The sequence below is a fragment of the Nomascus leucogenys genome, chromosome 8 (assembly GCF_006542625.1).
Source record: "Nomascus leucogenys isolate Asia chromosome 8, Asia_NLE_v1, whole genome shotgun sequence".
In the NCBI taxonomy this organism is placed as follows: Eukaryota; Metazoa; Chordata; class Mammalia; order Primates; family Hylobatidae; genus Nomascus; species Nomascus leucogenys.
In genome coordinates, this window is record NC_044388.1 from 28,202,580 (window position 1) to 28,230,457 (window position 27,878).

Genomic DNA, 27,878 nt, shown 5'->3' on the forward strand with positions numbered 1-27,878 from the left:
TCTATTGCCTTTTGTTTAGTAAATGAGATCAATTTTGTGTCATTTTTTTCATAACCTTTAAACTTTTAAACATAGGTACTTCTTATGCCGTTACAAAGGCTTAATATTCATTTTTAGTATCTATTTTTCCTCCATCCCCTTGGGGCCCAGTGTGGCCATAGACAGGCTCTGATGTGAGGTTGGCTTTTGAGCTAGGGAAAATAAATCTGGATTTTTAAAAAAAATTATTTTATTTTATTTTACTTTTTGAGACGGAGTCTGACTCTGTCACCCAGGCTGGAGGGCAGTGGCACGATCTTGGCTCACTGCAACCTCCGCCTCCTGGGTTCAAGCGATTCTCCTGCCTCAACCTCCCGAGTAGCTGGGATTACAGGCGCGCCTACCAACACGCCAGGCTAATTTGTATTTTTAGTAGAGACAGGGTTTCACCATGTTGCCCAGGCTGCTCTCGAACTCCTGACCTCAGGTAATCTCCCTGCCTTGGCCTCCCAAAGTTTTGGGATTACAGGCATGAGCCACCACGCCGGGCCATAAATCTGCATTTGGAGGTAGTGTGCAAATTTCTGCAAAGTCATTTCATTGTAAGGAGACCTTCACAGGAGACCCCCGCACCCCATCTGGGTTCCCATGACTCTGGCCCTTTAAGAAGATGCTAGAACTCTGGAAAGGTTGAGGTCTCCTGGGAACTGAGGGACAACAAAAGTGTCAGAGATTTGGGGGGTGTGGTGGGGACTCTCCTGGCTGGGGTGGCACACACAGAGGCTAATCAGGTAGAGTGGGAACTAGGGAAGGTGACTCATTCCCCTCTCCCACCAGCCCCTGCACCTCCACACCCTCCCCTCTCTCCCACTTTCCCTCTTTAGTTCTGGCCCTTTCTCCACCATCTCTGCCTTTCTCTGCTCTTTTATCACTCCCACCACCTTGGCTCCAGAATGGTCTTCACTTCTGGAAACAGCTCTGGCTTATAAGAGTTTCTTAGTTGATTTTCTTGGATTTTTTAGGTTAAAAAAAAATCAAAGGTCGGGTGTGGTGTCTCATGCCCGTAATCCCGGCACTTTGGGAGGCTGAGGCGGGAGGATGGCTTGAGCCAGGAGTTCAAGACCAGCTTGGGCAGCATAGTGAGACCCCCATCTCTACAAAAAATACAAAAATTAGTCGGGTGTGGTGGCGTGCATCTGTAGTTCCAGTTACTGGAGGCAGGATAGCTTGAGCCCAGGAGTCCAGGTTACAGTGAGCTATGATCATGTCACTGCACTCCAGGCAGGGTGACAGAGGGAGACTTTGTCTCAAAAACAAACAACAAACAAACAAACACAAAAACCACCAAAAACACAAATATTCTGCAAACAATGAGAAGTTGATCTCCTCAAATGTCTAAACTTTCCAGTTTTTATGTCTTTTTGTCAATTTGCTTTTGCTAGTACCTCTTTAAAAAAAGGTAAACACTAGAGGCATGGGTACATAGCCTTGACTTGTCCTGAAGTGAATATGGTTCCTCTGTGCTTCTCCATTTAGCCCTGTGTGGTGTTTTGATCATTTTATTTAGATCCTTAAATGAATTTGCATAGAGTTGTTCTAACTGTGAGTTGGGTAAAGAACATATAATAATGTTTCGCTTTTTGAAACATTCTCTCTGTCACCCAGGGTGGAGTGTGCAGTGGCGCAATCTCGGCTCACTGCAAACTCCGTCTCTTGGGTTCGAGCGATTCTCATGCCTCAATCTCCCGAGTAGCTGGGATTACAGACGTCAGCCACTATGCCCGGGGTTTTGCCATGTTGGCCAGGCTGGTCTCGAACTCCTGACCTCAAGTGATCCTCCCACCTTGGCCTCCCAAAGTGCTGGGATTACAGGCAGGAGCCACCACTCCTGGCCTCTTTTTAATCCATTTTAATGTTTGTAATATAATTGAATTATCCCATCTCTGGTTTGCTTGAAATGCTTTGGTGTTACTTCTATCACTGATTTTTTTTTTCTGGCTTCCTCTCCCTCCCCAGTTATATTTTTTTTATATGGGTAGTATTTCTTTCTTAACCAACTTCCCTAACTTCTGGCAATTATTTGGAAAACGTAGCATTTACTGACTTTGCCACTGTTATATGCCTCTTCTCCTCCCCACCATACTTTGGAATGTACTCTGGGGTTCCTGTCCCAATTTATGGCGATAAAGAAATTGCTTTTGTTTTTACATTCTATAGCCCTGCTTTCAAGATTTGTAATATTTGTATACCATTTTGTTGCTCTGATTATTTAAGTTAATTGATTGTTTTAAGTAAATGAATTATTTAGCACAAGCTGTCTTCTCCCAGGTCATCCCAGCTTGTGAGTCATTTATTTGAATTCATCTCTTGGTTGTGGGGACTATGTCTTCCGGTGGCTTTCCAGGAAGGACTGTGAATCTCAAAGCATAACTCAGAAATATTTCGTGAGCTGGGTAACTAATTCACAAGCACACCAAGGAGACAGACATTAGATCCTTACCAAGGGACAAAGACCTAAATAAATAAATAAACAAACCAGTGGGAGGATTTATAAAGACAGAAGAAAAAGGTGCCAGCCTAGACAGGGTGATTTTTCTAATGATTAGCTGGAAGCTATCGAAGAGGCTAGTCTGGGCGATCTATTCTGGAAGAGATTGAAGAGGTCACTAGAGAAAAAAAAAAAGTCAGTTATCTATGGATTTTGCAAGATATCTTTTGAGTTAAGCTGTGCAGTACACGTGGCAGGCTGTCCCTACACAGTGTCTGCCAGTATGGCCTGGCATCTCCACCTGACAGGCCAGCATCACTCCATTTCTCTTGGCAGAATGTGACTGCAGGTTTGAGAATATCTTTCTGTTGCCATCACAGTTTATAGAATTTTCCAGTCTTAACATTTTCCATCTAAAATTCTACAGATATTGTTCCATTGTTTTCTGGCAGATGAGTTGCTAGGAAAATCTAACAGCCACTTAATTTTTTTCCTTTGAATTTTGCCTAAATCAAAATTCATTTTTTTAGTTCTCAGAGAAAATATTTTTACCATAATCTGGATCGACCTTTTATTTACATATTTATTTTCTAGAACACCATTTTAATCTGTAGATTCACATTTTCTTTTGTTTTAATGAAATATTGTTGTATTTACATTGTGTGTGTGTGTCTGTGTGAGACACAGGGTCTCACTCTGTCACCTAGGCTGGAGTACAGTGGCACAACCACAGCTCAGTGCAGCCTCAACCTCCCAGGCAAAAACGATCCTCCCACCTCAGCCTCCCAAGTAGCTGAGACTACAGGCATGCACCACCATACCATGCCTAGCTAATTTTTTTTTTTTTAGACGGAATCTTGCTCTATTGCCCAGGCTGGAGTGCAGTGGCGATCTAGGCTCACTGCACACTCCGCCTCCCAGGTTCATGCCATTCTCCTGCCTCAGTCTCCCGGGTAGCTGGGACTACAGGTGCCCACCACCACGCCCAGCTAATTTTTTTGTATTTTTAGTAGAGACGGGGTTTCACCGTGTTAGCCAGGATAGTCTCGATCTCCTGACTTCGTGATCTGCCCGCCTCGGCCTCCCAAAGTGCTGGGATTACAGACGTGAGCCACCGCACCCGGCCATGCCTGGCTAACTTTTTAAATTTTTGGCAGAGATGGGAGTCACTCTGTTGTCAGGGCTGGTATTGAACTCCTAGGTTCAAGTGATCCTCCTGCCTTGGCCTCTCAAAGTGCTGGAATTACAGGTATGAGCCTCACACTGCCTAGTCCAGGGAACCTGGGCAGACAAAACAATGCCATGGTGGCCTGCTCCCACTTCCATTAAGCCAGCATGGAGTGTGGGTAGGGCTGGTGGAACCAGAATCCAAACGGGTGCTCTCTGCTCATCCTTTTTCCCCAGGAGTTGAATGCCCTCCAGTCTAGGGACTGGGGACCTGTCAGATTTCCTGAAGCTCCTCTCACAACCATGCCCAGAAAGGAAATTCATGACTTAGCTCCCTGAGTTCTCTCTGCACTTTGGTTTTGTCTTTATTCTAGGTCCTTTTTTATTCTTCTTGCTGCGTATCTGGAAAGATAGGTTTTGTAAATGTAATATAATGCCACTGTCGTTTTAAGAAATGCTTTGGAAAAAATTGTGAGACAGCAAAATGCATCTAATTTTTTCTCCATTTCTCCATCCCCAAGCCACTTCTCCCAGTCAGCTTTTTGAGGGACCGCCCTCCCTTCCCCATCCCGCCTGTGCCTTATGTCAGAGCCCACTCAGACTGCCCCATCCCTGACCAAAACCTAGGTCTTAAGTGCCCTTAGGTCAGTGCTTCTGGATTCAGAGTGACCAAGGGATTGCATTTTAATTACTTTCAGGGAACAGAACGATTTCAACCCTGGTCTCCTGGATTGTAATCATCCATCCCACAGGCTGTCTGATGGCAAGAATTTTAAGCCCCATTTAAGGTGGACGCTGGAATTATTTCTGGATGGAACAGAGTAGCACAAGCTGCTGAGCTGCAAATCACTGTGATAGTGGCTGCCCAACCCAGTAACCCACGAGGCTAGCACACCTTGTCAGTGCCACTGTGGTGTGAATTAGACCTTTTTACAGGTTACGTCAATGCGGGAGAAGGAAGGGCAATGATGGGCAACAGTGCTGAAATATCTGGTGCTCAGAAACTTCCTTCCTCTTTATTCCTCTGTTAGGCCCCCGGGGAGGGGAACAATCAATGAATGGGAAACTCTAGCACCGCGGCTAGCTAGCATATAGTACTATTAGATTGGTGCGAAAGTAATTGTGGTTTTTTACTTACTAGCAAAACCACAATTACTTTTGCACCAACCTAATAGTAGCTGAACAAAAGTGTTTGTTGAACTTAATTGATCTTACAAGACTGTGCCAACATTGAGGAAAAAAAGAAAAGAGCCCATCTTGGAATCAGACCCATCTTTGCTCAAAGTAAGACTCTGGAATGTACTATCTGTGCAACTTGAGGCAAGTTATTTCACCTTTCTGGGTCTCGGTTTTGCCATGAATATGAAAGCTAGTCGTGTCGCTCTAGGAGAAGCGGTTTGTGTTAGTGGCGGGTGCGCCCCCTCCCAATAGGTGACAAGAACACGCCCTCTCCTGTTCCTGCGTTACCTCCCCCAGGCCGCGCGGTGGCGCTGCGTCTCTGCAGCGGCCCGGGCCTCTCTGGGGCGCTCGGGCGCGCTGGCCCCTGGGGACGCCGAGGGCGGCTGCGACGCTCCGAGAGGCCGCGGTGAGTGCGGCGGCACTGGGGGGTGATAGTCCCGACCCCCGGGCTCCCGGGTGGGAAGGGGCAGCTGGGCTGCGCGGAGCAGGCTCCCGTGAGCCCCGGGAAGGAGCGCAGCGCAGGGTGTGGAGCCACCCTCAGCACCCGACCGCAGGCGGGGACGAGAGCCTTGGGCAGGAGCCGGGAGACCCCTTCCCTGACCCCTGACTTGCCGGGGGTCCCTGGCATCACTTCCCCGCCGCCGAGCCTTGGACCAGAGGGTTTCTAAGGCCCTTTCGGTGCCGGCGTTGCGGGGTCGCGGGTGATCCGGGGGTCTGTGCTCTGACCCCCGGCCCTGCCCGTCTCTCTTGCAGGCTCTCCAACCTGTCACCCTGGCCCTTCTTTGCTTGGACGGTGTCTTCCTCTCCTCAGCCGAGAATGACTTCGTCCACCGGATCCAGGAGGAACTGGACCGCTTTCTGCTGCAGAAGCAGCTGTCAAAGTAGGCTCGTGTGAGGGGCGAGGGTGTCGCCTTGCTGGGAAGGGCAGGGTTCCCGAGCCGCCTGTGTGCTCTCCCCCAGGTGGTGCCTGGCAGCTGGCTCTGACCTTGGCCTTTAGTTTTCATAACGCCGGCCGCCTATTTTAGCTGCATCTTTGTAATTCTGAGCATCACCCCGAGACTGAAGGGGCCCGGCACAGGGATGGGGATGGGACCTGTGGGTCCCTACCATCACCTCTATCTATGCTCAGATCCTTTGCAGTCCACCTGGGACCCAGGGGGGCAGAAGGGAGTCCAGTGTTAATCCGAGATTAACCTGGGAGTGGACCCGGTAGGGGCCAGGCCCTGGACACCTGCTCAGCACTTCTTCCCCTCCCTCCCCAGGGTTCTTCTTTTCCCCCCACTCTCCAGTCGCCTCCGGTACCTGATCCATAGAACAGCAGAGAATTTTGATCTCTTGAGCAGCTTCTCCGTTGGGGAGGGCTGGAAGAGGAGGACGGTCATCTGTCACCAGGACATCAGGTGTGTAGCCTCCCACCTTGGAGTGCCTGCAGCGGTGGTGTGTGGGTGGCCAGCTAGCTGGTCAGCCTTTGGAAGGGCAGGGCTGGGTGGAACCAGGGCTGGGACCCCCAGGCTGCTGCCATTCCTAGCCACAGCCGCTCAGCCAGGGCTGCCTTTTGCATCAACAGTAGAGCAGATATGCAGTTTGTGGAATTCACTTGGCAAAATCAGCTATACGGTTGGGCCAAAAGAGAGAGAGAGATCTGTTTAAGTAGTGGGTGTGGGAGGGGCCTCCCTAGCATTCCTCTCAGTGAGCTTGTGCCCCACAGAGACCAGAAAAGCACCTGCTGGGCTTCGGTCCCCTCTGTTCCCATGTGCGTCTCACAGTGAGCATCTCACTTTAATGACTATGATCCTAGTGTTTGAAGTGACGTGTTTTTCTGATAGCATACTTCTTAAATGCAAGAGCTTACCTCCCCTGGTGTGTAATTGAAGATGGACTCATGTCTAATTTGGATCACAGCATTAGAGGGCGAGCTGGCTGCTCTGGGCTCGTTCAAAAGTGACAGCCTCCACTGTGATGCCTTCCTAAGGGATTTTCGAGGGTCATTTTGGCTGTGGTTTTTGCCTAATGCTGACCTGAATGTCACTCCTGAATGACAGGTGGCTCTAGTAAATCATTTTCCTTTGGGCCCCTACACACTCTGATTACCTCCTCCCATTCCTCCTCCAGGGTACCCAGTTCGGATGCCCTCTCTGGCCCCCGCCGCCCTCCTGCCTCCTACCCCAGCAAGTACCACAGTCCTCGGCCCACCTCCAACCAAGGAGCAGCTGCGGTTCCCCGAGGTGCCCGGGCTGGCCGGTGGTATCGTGGACGCAAGCCAGACCAGCCTTTGTATGTGCCCCGGGTGCTGCGCAGGCAGGAAGAATGGGGGCTGACCTCTACCTCGGGGCTCAAGAGAGAGGCCCCAGCTGGCAGGGACCCAGAAGAGCCTGGAGATGTTGGTGCTGGAGACCCGAACTCTGATCAGGGACTCCCTGTGCTGATGACTCAGGGAACAGAGGACCTAAAGGGCCCAGGACAAAGGTGTGAGAATGAGCCACTGCCGGACCCTGTTGGCCCTGAGCCCCTGGGGCCTGAGAGTCAGTCAGAGAAGGGAGACATGGTGGAGATGGCCACACGGTTTGGGTCCATCCTGCAGCTAGACCTGGAAGAGGGGAAGGAGAGTCCGCTGGAGAAGAGGCTGGTGGCAGAGGAGGAAGAGGACGAAGAGGAGGTGGAAGAGGACAGCCCCAGCAGCTGCTCGGAGGACGATTACAGTGAGCTGCTGCAGGAGGTGATGAGGCTCTTGAGCCCAGAAAGGGAGGGCGGAGGTGAGGTGGGTGTGGCCACGGGTGGATGGGCACCAAGGGTTATGGCGTGGAGAGCAGGGGATGTGCAAGGGGAGGCAGGGCTGGGTGTTGGGTGGCAGGGATTCCTTAGGGAACACAGGAGAGGAGGTGTGGATTTGGGTCCCAGCCCAGCCATGTAGGAGCTGGGCAAGTTATTTTGTTTTGCTGAGTCTCAGTTTCCGCATCTGAAACTAAAACCAGATGATAATACAGCCTTCACTAGGTCACGGAGATGGACTGTGTGTGCAAGTACGTCGTCATGTCTTACGGATGCCAGTCATGGAAATTACTCTTTAGCATGATGTTTTATCTTATAAATCTTGTTTCCTTGGGACCGTGCGACTGCCCCTGAGACTGGCTGTGGGTTCGGTTGGGAGGGTGGCATCTTTTATGGCTATTTTAAACATGAAGAATGCAGACCACAGACCTGCCAAATACCACATCGCTAGTAGGGGAAGGAAAGGTCTTGGACTTGCCTAGCTCTGCCTCTTACTGACTTTGCAACTTTGGGAAAAATTACTTAACTCTTGGGCCTTCAGTTCCTCATCTGTAGAGCAGCTTTCTAGAATATAGTTTTCAGGATTCTGTGGAACATTATGTGTGTAATTGCCAGTCACTTAGTGGGGACTCCACACAAGTAAGTGCCGTCCCGTAAAACCCACGCGTCTTGACCTTCCAGCCCAGCCTGCCTGCTGCTGCCTTTCCCAGACTTTTGCCAGGTGGGCCCCTTCTCCCCGCAGAGCTCTCAGCGTGCGGGCTAGTGGTTTGCAGCTCTGTGTGTCCAAGCTCCCCTTGCTAAAGGGTCCAATCTCTCCTAGATCACAGACAACCTGACAAAGAAGGAGATTCAGATAGAGAAGATTCACTTGGACACGTCCTCCTTCGTGGAGGAGCTGCCTGGAGAGAAGGACCTTGCCCACGTGGTAGAGATCTATGACTTTGAACCAGCGCTCAAGACGGAGGACCTGCTGGCAGCGTTTTCTGAGTTCCAGTGAGTGGTGGCCGGGGAGGTGCTGCCTTCAGAGAGGAGCTAGGATACCCCTTTGTAGCTGGGGGTGCTTGCCTGCCCCACCCCCAGCACCTAATGCTTCAGCAAGAGAGACAGAAAGTGGGTGTGTTGCCTGGGCTCTGTATTCCTGGGCAGCTCGCCCTGCTGGCCGTCCCTGGGGAAAGAGAGCACTGATTTGTTGGTTGTAGACACACCCTGGAGGCCCTAGACCTGGGCTTCCCCCCTGCATGGCCACACACCTGCCAGGATGCCACACGCCCTCCCTCAGTCTCGAGGGACATGGCAGCCCGCTCCCCTCCTCTTGCCTGCCTCCCAGTGGCTGCTCAGTGGGTCTCCAGCAGGCTACGGGCCAGCTCCATGTGGGAACTGTTTCTAGGGTGCACTGAGCAGCCTGCTGGGCAGAGTGGAGGTCGGAATGGTGGCCAGAGGCTATATTGAGAGACACGACTTCCCTCCTCCTCAGCTTCCCCACATGCCTTTAGATCCACCCTCCTGTCTTTCCTTCTTTTTTCTTTTCCTTTTTATTCTCATTTTGCCTTCTCCCCTTTCCCTTCTTTGTTCCTGCTCAGGCTTTCTATCTCCTTTTTTTTGAGACAGGATCTTGCTCTTTTGCCCAGGCAGGGATGCAGTGTTGCGATCACAGCTTGCTGCAGCCTTGACCTCCTGGGCTCAAGTGATCCTCCCACCTTGGACTCCCAAGTAGCTGGGACTACAGGCATGCGCCACCGTGCCCAGCTCTGCCTAGGCTTTTAGAAACCCCTTTCTGTGGCTGGGCGCGGTGGCTCATGCCTGTAATCCCAGTACTTTGGGAGGCCGAGGCGGGTGGATCATGAGGTCAGGAGATCGAGACCAACCTGGCTAATACGGTGAAACCCAGTCTCTACTAAAAATAAAAAAAGAAAAATTAGCTGGGTGTGGTGGCGGGTGCCTGTAGTCCCAGCTACTCGGGAGGCTGAGGCAGGAGAATGATGTGAACCCGGGAGGTGGAGCTTGCAGTGAGCCAAGATTGCGCCACTGCACTCCAGCCCGGGTGACAGTGCGAGACTCCCTCTAAAAAAAAAAAAAAAAAAAAGAAACCCCTTTCCGCATGGCCCTCGTTAACTCTGCTTCCTAAAGCCTTCCCCTGCGCTCTGCCCCTGAGCAGGAGAGCCGAAGGGGTGGCTAGGGGCAACACGTTCTGCTCTTCTGCTCTCTACCTTGATGGTGCAGCCAGGCTGGGGCCCCTGTGCCTTCCTCTGCCCGGGTGGGGCCACACTGCCTTAGGCCTCTCACAGGCTGCAGGGTAGGTGGCACCTTCCTGAGCAATAGGAATAAAGCTGACATGAGCATGGTGGCCCTGCTGGTTTGAGGTCCTATACCCCTCCCCCACCACAGAAACCCTTTCTTCCCCAGCTTCAGACCCCATGGCCTTGGCTGGGCTGAGACAGGCCTGTGAGGAGTCTCTTCCTCCTTGGTATCGTGCCATATGAGCTCTTTGAGTCTTGGCTTCTTTAGTTCTAGAAACTGGTGACCTGCCTGACATATTGACAGGAGTGACATTTGTCTTTCTGAAGCCGACTATATGGGCTTCATAGGAAGTTTGCTGCAAATGACTGTCTCCGTCCCAGAAGAGATGGGACCTTGCCTCGGGCTCGTGGCATCTGCGGGCTGGAGGCGAGAGGGTGTGGCTGTGGGATTCGAAGAGGAGTTTGACCGCTTGCTTTCCTGAATGTGCTGTCTCCTCTCTCCCCACACAGAGAGAAGGGGTTCAGGATTCAGTGGGTGGATGATACTCACGCACTCGGCATCTTTCCCTGCCTGGCCTCAGGTAAGGCACCCCGGTGAGCCTGGCCCTTGCTCGGATCCCCACTGAGAGGGAAGACCCTTGGTGGCCCAGGGTGGAGGCCACCATCTCCTGGGCGCAGGCTCAGCTGAGCCAGTGGGCTCTTGGGGTTTTGTTCCCAGCCTAAAACCCAGGGGGAACCGAGCGGTCTCTGGCCCATAGTAATGCATCTTCATGAAGAAGCTCTTCCTATTGTGTTAGTGCTTTCAATGAAAAGGCATCAGATTCAGGCGACCTTTGCTGAGGAAGGTCACGGGCCTAGCCTAATGGATGTCCCTGTATTAAATGAAACCACAGCAAAGTGCTGCTTTAATGGCGAAAAGCATTCGAATTCCAGAGATTTCATATGGTTCAAGTAGACACATTCTTACTCAATTTTCACTTCAGCCTCAAGATGTAGGTCAGGTTACCTCCATTGTACAGCTGGGGAGACTTCAGGGTCCCAGAGTGTCAGGGGTACACTCCAAGTTACACACCCTCTCAGTGTCACAGCTGGAGGCACCACGCTGCCTCATGACTCCAGTGCTCCTGTCCCCCTCAGTCACTTGCCTGCATTGTCTTACCACACCACCGTGCTTACATTTGGTATAATTTATAGTTACCCCCGCCATGCCCCCTTCACTGAGCTTCCCAGAAACAGCCTTCTGAACACCCGAGCTGGGGGCTGGGAGCGCCATTGCTGCTGGGGCGCAGTCCTCAGGAGGGAGGAGGCAGCATTTAGGGAGGGAATAGGGCAGGGTGGGGTCTCAAACCCCAGAGAGGGAGATTGTGGAAAGGAAGTCAGGGAGGGAGGCCAAGAGGCTGCCCTGGGCTGCGAGAGGAATGAGCTCTGGTTGGGGTTGGCCATGGCGTTCTGGTCTCCACAGACTATGGCGGGAGCAGGTTCCCTGGCTTCAGTTTCCTCTTCTGTAGAACAGTGGGCAGCTTGGACCTGAAGCCTCTCCCAGCTCTGCTCTGCCATACTCTGTAAATAGCCGGGGTGCTACAACGCCAGGCGTGACTCAGGGCAGTGAACGCATGTTCCCTGGAGGGTCTTGAGTGGTGAAAGGGGGAGAGGTTGCGTTTAGCCCTGGGGCTTTGGAAACTGGGAGCCCGCCTCTTCTGATGTCAGAATCACAGCCTCACCAGTGCTCTCCCTGACCAGCCTGGGGTGGGAGTGTCCTCTGAGTGCAGGTGTCCCTCTGCAGGCCTGTGGGGCTCTAGGGGATGAGGCAAGCAGGCGGCAGTCATCTCTTGCCCATCCAGGGTGGTGTCAGAGCAGCCCTGCCCTGAGCTTTGAATAGGTGCACAACACGGCTGCATGGGTTCAGGGTGGTGGGTGTGCCGCGGGGTCCTGAGGAGGAGGGAATGGCTCCACACCTGCTTTCTTTCCACAGCTGCTGAAGCCCTGACCCGGGAGTTCTCGGTGCTCAAGATCCGGCCCCTCACGCAGGGAACCAAGCAGTCAAAGCTCAAAGCCTTGCAGAGGCCAAGTAAGGAAAGCGGATGGCCCTGGATAGGGAGGCCGTGTGTGCGTGTGTGTGTCTGATCTGGGCAGGGTCTTCCCCTCTGTTCATTCTTCCCTCTTGACTTCTCTGCTCTTTGGGAGCTCTGGGCTGCGGTAGCCAGTGGGGCTGTGTTCCCCCTCCCTAGCAGGCCTAGGGGGGTCTGGGGCAGGGGTCTCCCTTGGGGAGTGGCATCTGCCAGCTGCTGTGTAGGGAGGCCCTCCTGCTCATACCCTCTTCTGGGCACAGGGAAAAGCTTGGTCCTTCTTCTGGAGGGCCCTGGAAACCGTATCCCATAGGGCTGGGAAGGGCCTGGGCTTTGGGGTCCACTCCGGGACCCCCAAATGGCTCTGTCAGTTACTTCAGTTGGCCTCAGTGACACTGAGGAAGTCACTCAGTGTGTGAGTTGGTTTCTTCTGTAAAATAAGCAGACTCTTCAGTCTGGAGGATTGAATGAGAGCCTGGCATACCTGCCTGGAGCCCTGAGGGCACATAGAAGGTACCAGATAACCGTTAGAGCCTCCCTTTCCCCTTCTCCTTCCAGAAACCATGGTGGGAGATTTTAGACACGAGTTTTCCATGACTTCAAAGTAGCAACTAGTAAAATGGACCTGCAGGAGGCCTGCCGAGGCCGGCTGTGCTGTCGTGGGTGGTTACGTAGCCAACACGGTCCAGGGTTTCTTGGAACAATAAATATCCTGTCCGTAGGTCTGTGAGCTCTGGGTGTTCCATCCTGACTTGATACCCCTCCCAAAGGACCCTAAAAAGCAGGGAGGTGCACAGGATGAACCGCTCAGCCCTCTCACTATAGAGACAGAAACAAGGGCATGGAGAGGCGACAGGTTTGGGTCAGCATCCCCTGGGGAGCCAGGATCCCTAAGTGGGCCCCCTCTCAGGAGCATCCGGCCACACCATGGGCACAGCTGGGCCCAGGCCCCACACGTGTCACATGAGAGGCTGGCTCCGATGGCCTCTACGGCTGTTGTGTTGCTGGGGGAGAGGCAGCCACGGCCTTGTGTTTAGGTCCCCACCGTGGGGCTCTCCTTCTAGAACTCCTGCGTCTGGTGAAGGAGAGGCCGCAGACAAATGTGACCGTGGCCCGGCGGCTGGTGGCCCGGGCCCTGGGACTCCAACACAAAAAGAAAGAGCGGCCTGCTGTCCGGGGTCCGCTGCTGCCCTGAGGCCTGGAGACCCAACCGGCCTGGATCTGTGCCCTGACGTAGCTGGTGCCCCCAACACCATAAGCCTTCACAGACGCCGGAGCAGCCCCACGCCACCCTCGAGCTTCACCATGGGGTGTGGTGGGCTTTAGTTTAGTCCCAGAAATGGAGAAAAAATAAAAACTCACGTTGTTCTAATGTGATCACTTTGAAATGTGATCTGTGGGGGACACTAGGGGGTGCTGTTCCACCTTGCAGTGCAGGCGGGCAGCTGCTGAAGGAAGGTCACTTGAGGAGCTTGGCCGGGAGGATCCCCACTGGGCCTGCAGGGCCTCTGTGCACGGCCTGCCAAATTTTGGGAGCTGGGTTGCACCTGCTGTGTAGCACCTGCCCACACTCCTTTGGCAGTTCAGGTATCCAGCCTGCTGGTCTGTGCTGTAGGACAGTTCTGGGACACCCCTGGGCTGGTCCTGGTGTTAGCCAGTTCTTGCAAAATAAACGTGAACAAAGGCAAGAGGTGAGATCTGAATGCGTGCCGATGCCCTCATCGATTGTGGTTTGAGTGGAGTTGGTGCCAAGGTGGTCCTACCTACCCTCTAGTTTGCTGGGCCCTAGCATGCTGTTGACCCAAGGGGAATTCCCTGTGTCTGGGTGAGTGGCTGGCTTGGGCTGGCCACCCCCACTGCCACTGGGAATTGCTGGGAGCCCCTGACTTGCGAACAGACACCCTCTTGCTTTGAGAAGCTGCCTGGTGGCTGTTTAGATCTAGACTTCCCATCCAGCCCTCGCACAACTCCTATGCCTCCTGACAAGTTTCAGTCAAAACCACAGGAGTTTAAGAAAGATTGTGACTCCTGTTCCGTTACTTTTTGTGATCTCCTTAGACCGCTTCTCCCAGAGGGTAGGAGCTGCCCCTTTTGGAGTCTATTGAAGGAGGTCCCCTGGTGGCCACACTGGGCTGGAGGGGATCTGGGGACCCATGTCCACCGGAGAAAACCATGAATGTATCTGAAGCTCTGCTTCCGGCCACTGAACATAGGAAGCCTGGCTGCTCAGGGCCCAGGTCCTGTGGGTCAAAGGAAACACAGACACGTTTCATAAATCTTTTATTCCAAGTTTCAAGTATGTGTAAGTGTCTGTGATGACACCTGGTGCTCAGTGAGCGCCCTGTCACCCAGGACCCTGGTTATAGCACCGTTGAATCAAAAACCCACAGAATTGGAACAATAGGAAGATGAGTCACTTACACAGGTGGGTTGGTTTTTCCTTAGATTTGTACTTCCAAAGGCCCAGATGTCCAATATTAAATGCCAGTAAATTTGTGTTTCAAAAGTCTGTGAAAATATAATAATAGTATCTTGAAAAACAAGGGGGGGGGGTTGTGGAGAGAGAAGCACCAAGTCTGAGCTCACCAAATCAGAAAACACATGGCACCATTATCTATGTGACTATAATAGACTGGAGGGTTTCAATGGAAGAGAGGTCTAGATATTCAAGTTTGCTGAAAAGTACCTAAGAGGAGGAGAAATAGGATTCGGCCTGACCCTCTCTGGGGGGCTGATGAGCTCACATTTGTCCACGTGTCACTGGAGAAGAGCGCGGCTCCACTGTGTCTGTGGTGAGCTCGGTGGCTTGAATGGACAAGCTGATGACAACCTGTCTGTGGGCCTTGTCCCGGTCAAGATTGGCTCTCGGTGCTGCTCCGGCAGCTCTGTGGACAAACCCCAGCCCCCAAGGCCTTCTCAGGCCCCAGTGGTCAGGCAGCAGCCCCCCATGAATGACAGGAGGGTCCCCTTCCTCCTGAGCTTGGACACAGCTGTAGGGGTCTGGACGGGGTGGGGGCCGGGCTGGGTGAGGGCGCGTAGCGTTCGTTCAGACTCAGTTGTTGGGGAAAGTCCCACGGAAGATGTGGTGTGGCCTGAAGACAGGAGGTGACCACACAGGCTTCTTTACTGCGGGGAGAGCTGGTTGTTTAAGAGCCCGCTGAAGTGCTCAAACTTTTTTTCCGTCTCTTCGCTGAAGGAACCACCTGAAGAGCGAGAATCGGGGAGAGAGAGTGGGCAAATGAGATGCTCGGGCCTTGCCTGACCCTGAGCCAGGGGAGTGGGCCTCAGGGGCTCTGCTGGGGCCACCTCTGTGTGCCCTCAAAAGGACAGGCGCCAGGCGCTGGCCATCTCTAGGGCTGGGCACATAGCAGGTGCTCTGTCAAAGTTGAGTGAACGAGTGAATAAATATAGCGCCTTTAATTTTAACCTTTTGCCAAGAGTGAGGCCCATGACTTTTCCTGCAGAGGAAAAAGCTCTGCCTCCCCTTTTGTTTCCCAAGTCCTACCATCCAAGGAAAAAAGTGTCTTTATTGGAGACTAGAAATAACAGTAGTTTGCTAGCTTCCAGCTCTTGACAGAAGAACCTGATAGGCAAAGCCCACAGATTGCTGATGCCCACATTTTTGAGGTCACAAGCATAATGAGCCAGTGGCCTCAGCTCCAACCCTTAAAAAGCCTTGGGGTCTGCACTGGGCTGGCCCGGTCCTGTACCACCCTCTCTCCGTGGCCAGAGCTGGCTGTAAAAACTCAGTCTCCATCCAGGCCTGTGTGTCTGTGGCTTCCGTCCTGAATGTGGAAATGTGATGCTGGCTGCATTCCCCGAGCTCTTTACCCAAATTAGGAAGCTGCCTCTGGGTCCTTGAGAAAGTAGGGCAGCTCCCGCCTGCTTCCTGGAGTGGGGGCGGCCTGGGCCTTACCTATGTGGCAGTTGTACATCCAGATGCGGTGGCCATCATAGCGGCTCCTGCATTTCATGATGTTGTTGGAGTAATCGGATTCTGCAACCTCGAAGTTGGGGTTAATAACAACCTAGGGAGAAGCAGGGCAGAGGAGGCTGCTTGTTCCCTCTGCGGCCACCTCCACCCAGGCCTGGGGCTCTGAGAGACCAGTGACCTCAGGGAAGGGGAGCTTGGCAGGTGCCGGGACCCAAGAGGAGGGTCTGTGGGTCTCAACAAAGTCCTTGGGGTGGGGAAGAGATGAGTCAATGAGCAGAGGGAGCACGGCCTGGAAGAGGGAGACCCTGCCCTCTGTCCCTGTCAGTGTAACACACACCCCTCTACCCAGGGTGGGCCTTCGGAAGGGGGTCACCCCCTCCTGGGAGTTCTGGGGAAGGCAGGAGTTGGGGTCTGGGGAGGCCCCAGAAGAAGATGCTAAAGAGAAGCAGAAGGGTGCAGGTGTGGGAAGCAGGAAGAGGGCTGCCTGGGCGCTGGAGATGGGACACTCGTCACAGGCGTGTGACTGTGGACATGTCCCTTCCTCTCTCTGTAAAGTGACAGGTGGGACTTGGGCATCCGTGTCCCTGTCTGCTCTGCTGGCTGAGGGCCTGGCTCTGGGGCTGCTGGAGAAGCTGCACCCTCTTGCCCATCCTTCCACCCACCCCTGCATCCGCATCCCCCCAGCTACAGCAGGAATAGGAAGGACATATTCTGGGAGGGTGTCTGTGAGGGGACAGAAAAGGGGAGGTTTGCGGTGAAGACCTGAGGAGAAAAGAGAAAGGGAGGGAGAGGGAGAAGAGACAACAGTGGTGAACAGAGGGGCAGAGGATGCAGATGACAGGCCTTCCCTCAAGGGTCCTGCCACATTTGGAAGGGCTGCGACCCACAGCAGGGGGGGGCGGGTACAGGCTCGTTCAGGAACATTCTCTAAATTTGGGGCCCCAGAAGGGCCTGGACATGACCCTTTAGCAGGCCGCTGGGCTTGCCCAAAGAGGTGCTGTGGGAAGCCAAGGCCAGCCTGGCAGCCGGCCCTCTGCTGTGGCCCAGCGGGGCTGTTCTGGGGGCCTGCACCTGGCTCAGCTGTGTCCTGCTGGGGCCCTATCCCTTTAGCTAAGGAGGTACATGCCTTGCTCCAGGGCGGCTTGAGTTTTTTCTTTTCCACCCAACCATTCTAGCTGCCCCCTCGTCCCTGGCCCACGCATGGCATGGGGCAAACACAGCTCCACATGCCAAGGCCTCCAGCTGTGCAGGCCTAGGCAGCTCCTTGGCCACCCAGGCGTCTCGACAGTGCAGCCATGAGGGCGGCTGGATGCAGCAAGGGCTCATGTTGGGGACACGAGGGCCAATGTGACGTGTAGGGTGGAGGTGGGGCTGGAAATCTGTGTCCCCCACTGCCTCACCCCACTCATCTACTGCAGGCCGACATCTCACGAGGGCCTGGGGGAAGTGGCTTTAGGTTTCTGTATGTCTGTGAATCCAGGAAATGATGAGAAAGTAGATAAAGCAGGGGCCACCAGGAGCCAGGAGGCCCCTTCAGCCCTGCCTCTGAGCAATGCACAGGCCCCTCTGTGTGGAAGGTCACTTCCTCCTCGCCCAGCTCCCCTTCCTGTCCTTCACAGCACCACTGACGTCTGAAGTGAAGACCAGCACTTGTGTCCCATGAGTCCCCAGGCCAGCGCTTGTAGCACCTAAAGCTCCATGTCTATCTTAAGGGGAATGTTCTTTTTGATTAATCAGAGGTATTAACATGCCCCTAATGGGTCCATTTGCTAATTGTATTGTTTAGGGGTTGAGAACACAAAGAGTTGATATGTCTGGGGTTGGGTGGCCTATGAGGGTAATGATGATGCCCCTTCCTTGGGAGATTAAATCAAACAATGCATTCCCCAGGCTTAGGCAATTAATAGTAGTTATTAAGTGGATGGCACTGGCCAGAATACAGGGAGATACACACTGACCCAGCAAAATGATAGCAAACCTCAAACAGAAACCACCAAGCACTGTATACGTGCACATGGCCACGGCTGTTCATCTTTCAAAATAAATAACTCTCTGGTTAGGCCTCTCCAGGTCTGTGGTTCTGGGCTTGTGGGTGGAAAAGTGCTTGGCTGTCTGCTTTCCAGCCTCTGAAACTGCCCAGGAATCCTCTGAAAGCCCCTCTGTGGTGACTTCTCTGAAGGTGTTGTTCCTTCAGAGGACTGTCTGTAGGTGGGGACCGTGGGCCAGGCCCTGGGCTGGCTGAATGCCCCCTCAGGAAAGCTTTCAAGGCGGAATGACACATTTCTGGTCATCCACTTTGCTAGCCAACAGGGCAAGCTGGAAAACGAGATGGGTGAGGACGTAGGAGAGTGAGAGGGTGAGATAAAGCTTCTGCAGGCGGACGTGTACCCGTGCACCAGGAGAGACACTAGGGACACAATGCCCCTTGTCTCCCCCAGTTAGAGCCCTAGCCAGAACATGCCGCTGTTTTCAGGAAGGAGGGAAGCCAAGGCCCCCTGGTTCCTCCTCAGGGCTGGCCTTCTGCCCAGGCAGAGTATGTGGAAACAAATCCCGGCAACCCCTCTGACAAAGAAGTCACCTGGCCAGGCTGTCTCTCGTGTTCAATATTTTACTCTTATAGATTCACTTTGCATTGAGAATGGCCCTTTCTGCAGATCCTACTCTATGAGGCAGATATTTCCGGAAGAGCTAAGTCACAGATATTTGCAAGTGACTGGCTCTTTATGAGTTTGCTTTCGGTCTTGAAAGCACAGACCAAGGCAGGCTAGGGCACTAGGAGAAATGGGGATGGCGGAGAGAAGAGCTCCATAGGAGACAAAAGGTGTGGGTTGCCTGAGCGTGTATGGAATAAACTGGCCGGAGGAGCAAACCTAGCCTGCTGATGAGTTTTGATTTGCATGCAGCAGGTGTTAACTCAATGAAATGTGAATGTCTCTGGCGTCTCTGGTCCTGTGCACACCCTATTTCCCAGGCCCCTATGCCTGACATCTTTGGGTTAACTGATGGACTGTGATGGCCTCTGGGGGTAGCACCTTGCCCTTTAGACAGCCTGACTTCCATGCCCCTGTGTGGACACCAGTGGGAAGGAGCCTGTGGAGGTGGCCTCCCCTCCTCCCCCTGCAGGGCTGGCACCCCTTCCCACCCACCTCACCTGGAACAGGTAGTCTCCAGGGGGCACGTCAGTGATGTCAACCCACTGGCAGTCGATGTCATGGCGGTACATGTCCCAGCAGCCCATGGTGATGCCCTGATCGCCGAAGTTGGCGCACTCGTAGTTCTTCTGGATGTCTGCGGGCGGGGTAGAGGAGAGCTCATCACCAGGGAACCATGGCCCCACTGCCGCGCCGTCTTCCTGCTCCCAAGGCCCCTACCACTGCTTCATCTGGGCTCGGCATCCCACCCCACTGTGTGGGCTGCTCATCTGTTCTCATTTCAATAGAACCCCCCACTCAATTCCCTGCCCACATCCTGCTTCTTCCCTCAGGCCAGGCTCAAGGTCCCCTTCCTCCATGAAGCCCTCCCTGATCACTCTGATCCACCCTGGCCTTTCTGTGACATCCTCAGCCTGGGGATAACTGCATGTGTGTGTACCGGGGAAATCTCTGGTGCCTGTGGTTTAGCATAATGTGGGGGTCATACTGTCTGTCTCCTCTGGAGGATCAGCAATTAGAGTGTAGGCCCATGTCTCTCTGACACTTACATGTCACCTGCACATGGTAAGAGGTCCACACCTGTCTGCTGCGTGATTTCATGGCAAGTCAGTGGCAGGCCGCTTCAATGAATAACAAATTAAACACACATTTACTGAGAAGCTGCCATGCCTGGACACTGCTGTAAACAGTGGGTCTAGTAAGAAGAACTGACATGTCTACCCATGAAGAGCCCCCAGGGCTGCAGGTGCACTAACGGGTGATCACAGGGCAGGTGTGGTGACCTACTAGAAGTGTGAGCAGAGTGCCACTCCTGCCAGGGGCGGGGGACACTTCAGAGGAGGGCATTTGAGATATAATTGAAGGATGACAGCCTGGTGTGGTAGGGACACTTGGCATTGGGACACCAGAAAAAAGGTTGGTGGCAGCCAGAGTGGGAGGGGCATATGCATCAGGATGCCCAGATGGAGCAGGGTCCCCAGAGTCTGGATCTTGTCCAGGAGGCCCTGTGGACCGACCAGTGCCGGTCAGCACAGCTCTGGGGAATCCGGGTGCCCTTGGAACCAGCTCATGCCCATGCCCCCAGCGCCTCACTATAGCTAAGGAAGGTCCAGGTGGGGAAAGGTGGCAGTGGTCAGAGTGACACAGGGTCAATGCCAGGCCTGGGCTCCAGCCAGGTGATCGTGGAGGCAGAGGCATTCGAGTCCCTCTGAGGCCTCCCATCCCCCCACTCCGCCCACAGATACCTCCTTCACATTCTGTGTCCTCCAAGCAGAAGCTGGCCTTGTGGCCCTCTGCCACCTTGGTGCCATTGAGGTTCAGCAGGTCGTAGTGGGTGAACACTTCCATGCTGTGGTAGTGCCTGGAGCGAGAGAGAGATGGCCTGGAGGTCAGTTTCTGGAGCAACTGCTGCTTGCAAGCAGAGGCCTGGCTGGCGATTTGCCTCTGGGAATACTTCGCGGGGACCAGAGGGGGCCGGATGGGGAGAGGAGTGGATGAGAGGCCTGAGGAAAGGAAAGCCGGTGCTTCAGAGGCAGCTTCAGGGCTTTGGAGTTAGATCCCTGCTCACCTTGCTAAGCCTCCATCCTCTCCTCCGCTGAATGGGAATGATCATCCTAATGCATGCGGTGCTGTGGGTACCAGGAAGGTGAGCGGATTAGCCAGCGCTGCATATGATAAGCACAGAACTCCAGCTATTGTTTTTAATAAGCGTGCAACTGGCTCTCAAAGCCCCTTCCTGTTTGATGCACTTTCTTCAGGGTAATTAAAAAACCCCACATTTTGATGTCTTTTGAAACGGAATATGGTAGGGAGAAAAACCAAAGGGGAGGAGGCATGATTAAGGGGGAGAAGCAGAAAGAACACTAAGGAATAGAACATGTGCCCTGCACAGGACACACGCAGGTACCCCAAGGTCGTGCCTGTGCTTCAGACCCGGTCAGGAAGGGCCTGCAGCTTCGCCTCTGGCCCTGGAAGGTGAGCAGCGAGTCTGTGCTCCTCGCATTGTGCAAATAAAGCAGGAAGGAGCAGAAAGACAGCTGCGAGGCCCTCTGGGAGGGAGACTGACTCATCCTCAGGGTCGCACAGCAGTGGCAAAGGGAGGCATGTCCCCGGGGGTTCCAGAAGAGTTCTGCAGGAGAGCTTGTGCAAGCAGACTGCAAATCCCTTGCCGCTGGTTTACATAACAACGCTCCCTCTCTTCCCTTGGGAGGAATTGAGAACAGATGCAGAGTCTTGGAACACATGCGCTTGGTTTAGAATAGCCCTTGGTTCAGAATAAACAAGGGAAATGGGGCTGTCGCCTGTTGCTGCAGGGCCTTCCCGAAGCCTGCACTGCCCAGGCCCAGGGCTGAAGGAAGCAGGTTGTCTTAGCCTGATCCCAACCAGCAATGTGCATGTCCCAAGTGTCTGCAACTATTCTATATGCTTGTCTCTGCCATTACAGGAACATTTGGAAAATGAGGGAAACTGAGGAACAAGGTGCCAAGTCATGGGAGCAGAGTCCCCTGTTTTGTTGGTGCAGGATCTGAGCTTCCTCTTCGGCAAAGAGGGGGGGTGGCTTTGCCCACTCTTGGGGCCGCAAGATTGAATAAGATGAATGGCATCAAATAACTAACGCAAGACTGTAGCACATGAGTAGTCAGCACTTGACATACCTGTCCCCTTCCTCGTGACACTCCCATCATAGCAGTCACAGTAGCAGGATTTTTATTACCTCCACTAGCACTGCTGCTACGACGGCCGGCCGGCGGGAGCTCCTCACTTCCCCAGCCCCCTGCCCTTGGCCTCAGGTTCCCTCTGCTGTGTACGGGCGGTGGGGGCACGGGGAACGGGGAAGACAGCAGTGAACAGGATAGGTTTCCTGTGAGGAAATTCGAGGCTCTTTTCCCTTCCTCCTGCATTTGCCTGTGCTAAAAATATCAGGAGTTGCTAAGTTGGGCTTCCCTCGGTCACTCATGTTTCTGGGTAAAATGACGCTAAGCCCGGGTTCCACTGAGAACATTCAAAAGGAGGCATTTTGTGGCCGTGGAAGTGACGACTTTGAGAAAGTCTATTTTGGCTTCTTGAAGGAGCAAGAAGAGACATGAGGTCTGACTCACTGCCTAAAAAATGTCTGCATTGCTCAGAGAGGGGCTTATGTGACCATGTTTACCAGCTGGAAAGACTGAAGAGAAATAGGTTGATGCTCCGTTGTCTAAACAGAATTCAGACGGAGCGTACAGACAGACTCTTGTAAGGATGACCCCTTCCCACTCGTCGGCTTCCTGCAGACTTGATTTAAATCTTCCCCAGCTTCAGTTTTTCCCCTGCAAACGCTCAGAGGGGAGCAGCTGGTTTCATGGCCTCCCAATTTTCCCTGGCTTCTGTCCTGGGCATCTCCGTTTTGCCTCTTAGGCATATGTGGTCATCCCTCCCTAGGGCCACATCTCCTTCCCAGCTGCCTGGATTAGAGCCTAGAGCCCCCGCCCACCAGCACTACCCACCCATTCCCCCCAGGAAATACAGAGCAGCACTCTGGGAAGATGGGACGGTGAGTCCTGGCGAGGAAGGTGTTCCTCCTCTTTCCAGGCTGAGCTGTTGTGACCCTTGGGTGTCTAGGAGGGGGCTGGATCCCTGGGGTAGAGTTAGGGAAGCGTGGACTTGGAAGGAAAATCCGGAATGCTAAGGGGAGAGAGAGCCTGACGCTTGGCGGAGGTCACTGTGATCTGGACAAAAGGAGACACAGCCTTCTACCGTGAGACTGCAGAGCTCAATGCTTTTTTTTGTTTTTGTTTTTGAGACGGAGTCTCACTCTGTCACCCAGGCTGGAGTGCAGTGGTGCGATCTCGGGTCACTGCAACCTCCGCCTCCTGGATTCAAGCAATTCTCCTGCCTCAGCCTCCCGAGTAGCTGGGACTATAGCACACGCCACCATGCCTGGCAAATTTTTGTATTTTTAGTAGAGATGGGGTTTCACCATGTTGGCCAGGCTGGTCTTGAACTCCTGACCTCAAGTGATCCATCCGCCTTGGTCTCCCAAAGTGCTGTGATTACAGGTGTGAGCCACTGCGTCCAGCCCAGAGCTCAGTGTTTTAAGACATGGCACTCGTCAAGGGAGGAGGTGTTGGATGCAAAACGGATGGCAGATAAAGCTGGTTCAGAGAAAGATGGGAGAAGCAGGTATGTTCTTTGCTGTCCTAGGTCGTTGGTGGCCCCAGTGAAACTCCCAGTCAGAGCCTCGATGCCCTTTGCAGAGGAGATGCTTGCACTCTCCATCTTTTCCTACCCCAGCCACGTGTCCCTGTGGCATCCAGAATGGACAGTCCTGGAGGTGCTCTGCCACAGTGGGGGCAACACTCCTGTCCTTGTTTCAGAGAACACTGGGATGTTTCCATCCCAGGAGGAGCTGCCAGAAAGGCAGAGGCCCTTCTGCTCGCTCCACCCCCCCATCCCCCTATGCCAGGCAGCCCCCTGGCAGGAGCAAGCCCCACAGATGCGATGAGGGCCTCAGATTGGCTCCCAGGGGCCACATCACATCTGTGGGCTTTGATCCTCCCAGGAAGCTGAGCCACACATGTGATAGGCAGGGTGGAGTGAAAGGGAGTCTCTCCTCTTTGCAGCAATGCCATCTCTGACCCGGAGGACTGTCATCTGAGCTGGAGCCCACACCCCCTGCTTCTCCAACTCCTAACTCCTCCCCTGGGGCTCCCCCGAGGTGGGAGAGCCAAGCCCCTCGGCCTGTGGAGCCTGTTGTGCATCTATGCCCTGTGCTCTGTCCTGTCAGAGCTGTGGCACATCATGCCAGTTGAGCACGGTGGCCCCACAAGAGGCAGGAGAGAGACGCATGGAGCCCATCGGCCAGGGCCAGGGCACAGTGCACATGAGAGAATAACTCCGGCAGCACTTTCCTCCAGGTCTGGTTGTCGAGGAAATTTCCAAGGGGGTCAGTCTTTGAGTTTCAGCCAAGGGCTTTCAGAGAACAGAGCTCTCTTCCTCAAGGTAGCATCAATTAAACTGGAAATGGCATTTTTTCCCATTCCCACTAATTTAAGCCAGGGTTCTCAAGCCTGGCTCCAGATGGCCTTCAGAGTGTCTGCAAATCTGCTGACATAGGCTATTAAACTTCTAGAAATATTTGTTTTAGAGGAGAGGAAGGGCCAGCTCTCATCAGCTTCCAAAAGGAGCTCAACAGAGGTTTGAGGCCAGGATCCTGTTCCTCCCACAGCACCTAGAGAAGGCACCTGGAGCTTGAGGGACTCCTCTTAAGGTCCCTAGGATCTTACAGTCATCGTTTCTCAGCTATGGACCAGGAGGGGGAGACCAGAAGATACATGTGCTCAGCATGTCCTTCCTTCCCTCCCATCCCCTCCCAAGCCATTGACATCTGTAAGCAAAGAAATAAAATAGACCACAGGAAAAGCGGGGGAGCGGGGGGTTGGGGAGCAGGCAGGGAGCCAGAGTCTCCAGATCAGAAGAACATTCCCAGGATGTCGCCATGTGCCTATTCTTAGAGGAGACCGATTCCCTGCAGAGTAAGTATATGGCACAGGGAGGTTCCTACCATGTAATCTCTGGGTGGGCTGCCATATGCAGGGCTGGGATGCAATTACCTTCTGCTTATAGACCCACAGGCAGCGTCAGCCCCCGCTGCCCCGGGCTTCCACCCACACATTCCCCGAAGGGAGCCAAGCACTGTAACCGTCATGACTTTAACTCTACTGACTTACACCCTGAAGAAGACTGGCGTGCTTCTCTATAAAGACCACACCTTCTTGGGCTAATTAGGACGTTCAGAACATTCAATTGTTTGAATGGAAAATCAGCACACCTGAATTCTACCACAGTCCTTTCTTGTGAGACTAGTGGAACAACTCTATCCCAAAACTGATTGGAATGTGACTAGGTCATCAGTTGTGATATGAAGAAAAAAAAAAAAGCCAAAGATAGATTTCTGATGAAAAGTCAGCAGACAAAAAAGAAAGAGCATGCGGTTTGGAGTCAGACAGGCCCGAGCCGGGATCCCTGCTCTCTGCAACTCCTAGCACTATCTTGGGCAAGAGACAACTCCAAGCCTCTGTGTCCTTTTCTAGGAGAACGAAGGTTCCCTGGGCCTGACACTTAGAAGGGGCCAGGACATGTTAGTTCTGCCCATAACAGTGATGACCACATTCCGGAGCTGCAGCGGAGCCTCAACATCATCTAGACAAGGGCTTCTCAGACTTCAGTGTGCACACGGTCACCTGAGAATCCTGCTAAATGCAGACGCTGATGCGTAGGTCTGCAACGGGCTCTGGGATTGAGCAGGTCCCAGGCTCTCAGGTGGTGGCAGATACCTCTGGTCCAAGGACCTCACTTTGAGAAGCAGGGATGTGGTGCAAAGGCTCGATTGTATAGATGGTCCATCCGAGTGTGGAGAAGGGCAATGACTAGGCCACATCTGTAGCCCCTCAGGGGCTTCCTGCTGTATTCAGTGGTAGAGGCCTGTCTCCCTGCCTTTCCAAGAGTGTGCCTGCTGCTCTTCCCTCTAGCCACCCAGCTCAGGTCTGAGCAAAAAAATCCCTGGACAGGCAGAGACAGCAGGCTCTGGATGAGATTAAGAGTCCAGGCAAAAAAAGGAAAAACAAAGAAACAGAGGGAAGGTAAGAGGATGAGCAGATGGCTTGTGGTGGCTCTAGCCAGGGCTGGCTGCAGGATTTCACCCTGTTCTTCTGTCCTTGTCTGGGATTTGCAGCGCTGGGATCAGGTCCACAGACTGACAGAGCTAGAAGGGACAGGTGAGGTCCCAGGTGATGTGGCCCAGCTGACCTGACATCCTGCAGCTGGCTAGAGGCATGGCTGCGTTTAGAGACCAGGTCTTAGGACTCTTGGGCCTAGACTTCAGCCTCCACACCCATTGTCTTCCTAGAGGTATTTAAAATACATACCAGTACGTGGAATATATATATATATTTTTTTCGAGACAGAGTCTGGCTCTGTCACCTAGGCTGGAGTGTGGTGGCGTGATCTCAGCTCACAGCAACCTCCACCTCCCAGGTTCACGCCATTCTCCTGCCTCAGCCTCCCGCGTAGCTGGGGCTATAGGCACCTGCCACCACGCCTGGCTAATTTGTGTATTTTTAGTAGAGATGGGGTTTCACCGTGTTAGCCAGGATGGTCTTGATCTCCTGACCTCGTGATCTGCCCACCTCAGCCTCCCAAAGTGCTGGAATTACAGGTGTGAGCCACCGCGCCAGGCTGGGAATATTTCTAAAGGAACTCAGAGTCCAACAACTGCAGAGCCTGGAGTGCCTGGCAGCGCACAAACCTGTGGACACACTTGGAAACCATGGGCTGAAAGTCAATGAGGAGTGTATGGGCGCTCAAAACAAAGTGTGTTTCCTGATGTTTGGAAGCGTTGGAGGCAGGAAGAAGGGGCGGCAGGCCAGGGGAACTTGGAGTGGAGAATGGCTTCGGGAAATGTGACAGCCAGTGTGGCAGATGCAAGCCCCCCACTTAGGAGGATCCTAACCCCAGGCCATGCAGCCTCTTGGCTCTAAGTGACCCTGGCAACTCTGAACTCCCATCTGGGGCCTGCAGGACGTCCACTGGGCAGCTTAGTGGGGAGGGTGGCGAGCCAGGCCTACCTGTGACAGTCATGCCAGATCCACGCGTGGCGGCCGTTCTTGGGCCGGAAGTCAGACTGGCCATTGTTGTGGATCTGGGAGGAGAAGCGCAGGAGCCGGCGGTAGCCCGTGGTGGGGTTGGTCTGCGCGGCTGAGGCCGAGAGGCAGTTCTCCTCCATGGCACACTGCAGCATGAACATGGGCCGGTCCTCCAGGTAGGTGGTCTGCTGCACCATCTCCGCATTGAGGACCAGGTCAGGGGCGGCTGGGGAGGACGGCACGCTGGTCAACAAGGCAAGAAACCCCTCCCCGAGGCTTCCACTTCTGATTCTTGAGCTGGGACAAACCCCTCTCCTGCCTACCACCACCTTCTGGAATGACTCAAGGGCTCCTCAAGGTTACCTTCTTGTTTAGCAAGACCCTAAATTCCTCTTTTCCTCTGCTGTGAGTCCTCTTTGACAACTCTTCAGTTATCGGTGCAGATGAGCGAGATGTTAAAATCTCACACACCTGGTCCCAGGCTACGAGCTAAGCACAGATCGTGGTACATTAACAGATCCCGTGGCTCATAAGCACTGAATGTGAGTGATGAGCACATGGGGGTTAATTATATTATTCTACTTTCAGGTGGCTTCAAGTTTTCCATAATAAAATGCAAAAACAACAACAACGATGTGATTGTGCTACCCAGAGAGAAAGAACACCTCTAATACCTTGTTCTGCTTCTTCTGGGAATGATATATTTTCCAACAGGTATAATATTGCCTGTAGATTTATGGTACACTAATACAGTTCCCCTTAAAATACATCTTGACATATTTTCACGTTGACATATATCCATTACAGCACATTCATTTCATGGCTACATAATATTTAATTCCTAGCTCTAGCTCATATTTTTAGATATATTGGCTGTTTGGAATTTTTCAGTTACGAGCTGTGATAAATACCCTGTAGTAAATCTGTGCATATAACTTATTTTTTTCTTTAGAATATATCTCTGTAAGTGAAAGTGCTAGGAGAAAGCATTGTCTATTTTTAAGTCTCTGATTTCTATTGCCAAATTGCCCTCTTAACAGGTTCTTCCAGGTTCCACGGCACACACTGCTGCCCTATGGGAGAGTTTTCCCCAGGTGCCTGTCTTTTACAATGCTTGATTTACTCAATTAGTGCACTGCACATAGCAGGTGTTAAAAGAATGACTGATGGCTACAATCTACGTTTACTAAACAATTGTATTAGAAGGCTTAGCTTCTTTGCAAAAGGATTGACTGTAGGCTTTACCTTTAGAAGTGAGCTTTCAGTGAGCATTTCTAGTACACAAAAA

The 27,878-nt window shown here is 53.1% G+C and overlaps 2 protein-coding genes across 2 annotated transcripts in view; one reads left to right on the forward strand and one right to left on the reverse strand.

The window, feature by feature from the left end:
- The window catches only part of R3HCC1 (R3H domain and coiled-coil containing 1), a 25,538-nt gene extending 12,276 nt beyond the window's left edge, over nt 1–13,262 (forward strand). The window contains exons 2-9 of the mRNA XM_030818368.1: nt 5,111–5,219; nt 5,567–5,694; nt 6,076–6,213; nt 6,926–7,529; nt 8,403–8,575; nt 10,330–10,400; nt 11,792–11,887; nt 12,950–13,262. Coding sequence (XP_030674228.1) covers nt 5,111–5,219; nt 5,567–5,694; nt 6,076–6,213; nt 6,926–7,529; nt 8,403–8,575; nt 10,330–10,400; nt 11,792–11,887; nt 12,950–13,080 — 1,450 coding nt within the window. The 3' untranslated portion in view covers nt 13,081–13,262. The remainder of the gene's footprint in view (nt 1–5,110; nt 5,220–5,566; nt 5,695–6,075; nt 6,214–6,925; nt 7,530–8,402; nt 8,576–10,329; nt 10,401–11,791; nt 11,888–12,949) is intronic.
- An 890-nt stretch (nt 13,263–14,152) lies between these two features.
- The window catches only part of LOXL2 (lysyl oxidase like 2), a 103,840-nt gene continuing 90,114 nt past the window's right edge, over nt 14,153–27,878 (reverse strand). The window contains exons 10-14 of the mRNA XM_030816982.1: nt 26,573–26,816; nt 20,216–20,331; nt 18,971–19,107; nt 15,802–15,913; nt 14,153–15,088 (exon numbers count right to left, since the gene is read on the reverse strand). Coding sequence (XP_030672842.1) covers nt 15,009–15,088; nt 15,802–15,913; nt 18,971–19,107; nt 20,216–20,331; nt 26,573–26,816 — 689 coding nt within the window. The 3' untranslated portion in view covers nt 14,153–15,008. The remainder of the gene's footprint in view (nt 15,089–15,801; nt 15,914–18,970; nt 19,108–20,215; nt 20,332–26,572; nt 26,817–27,878) is intronic.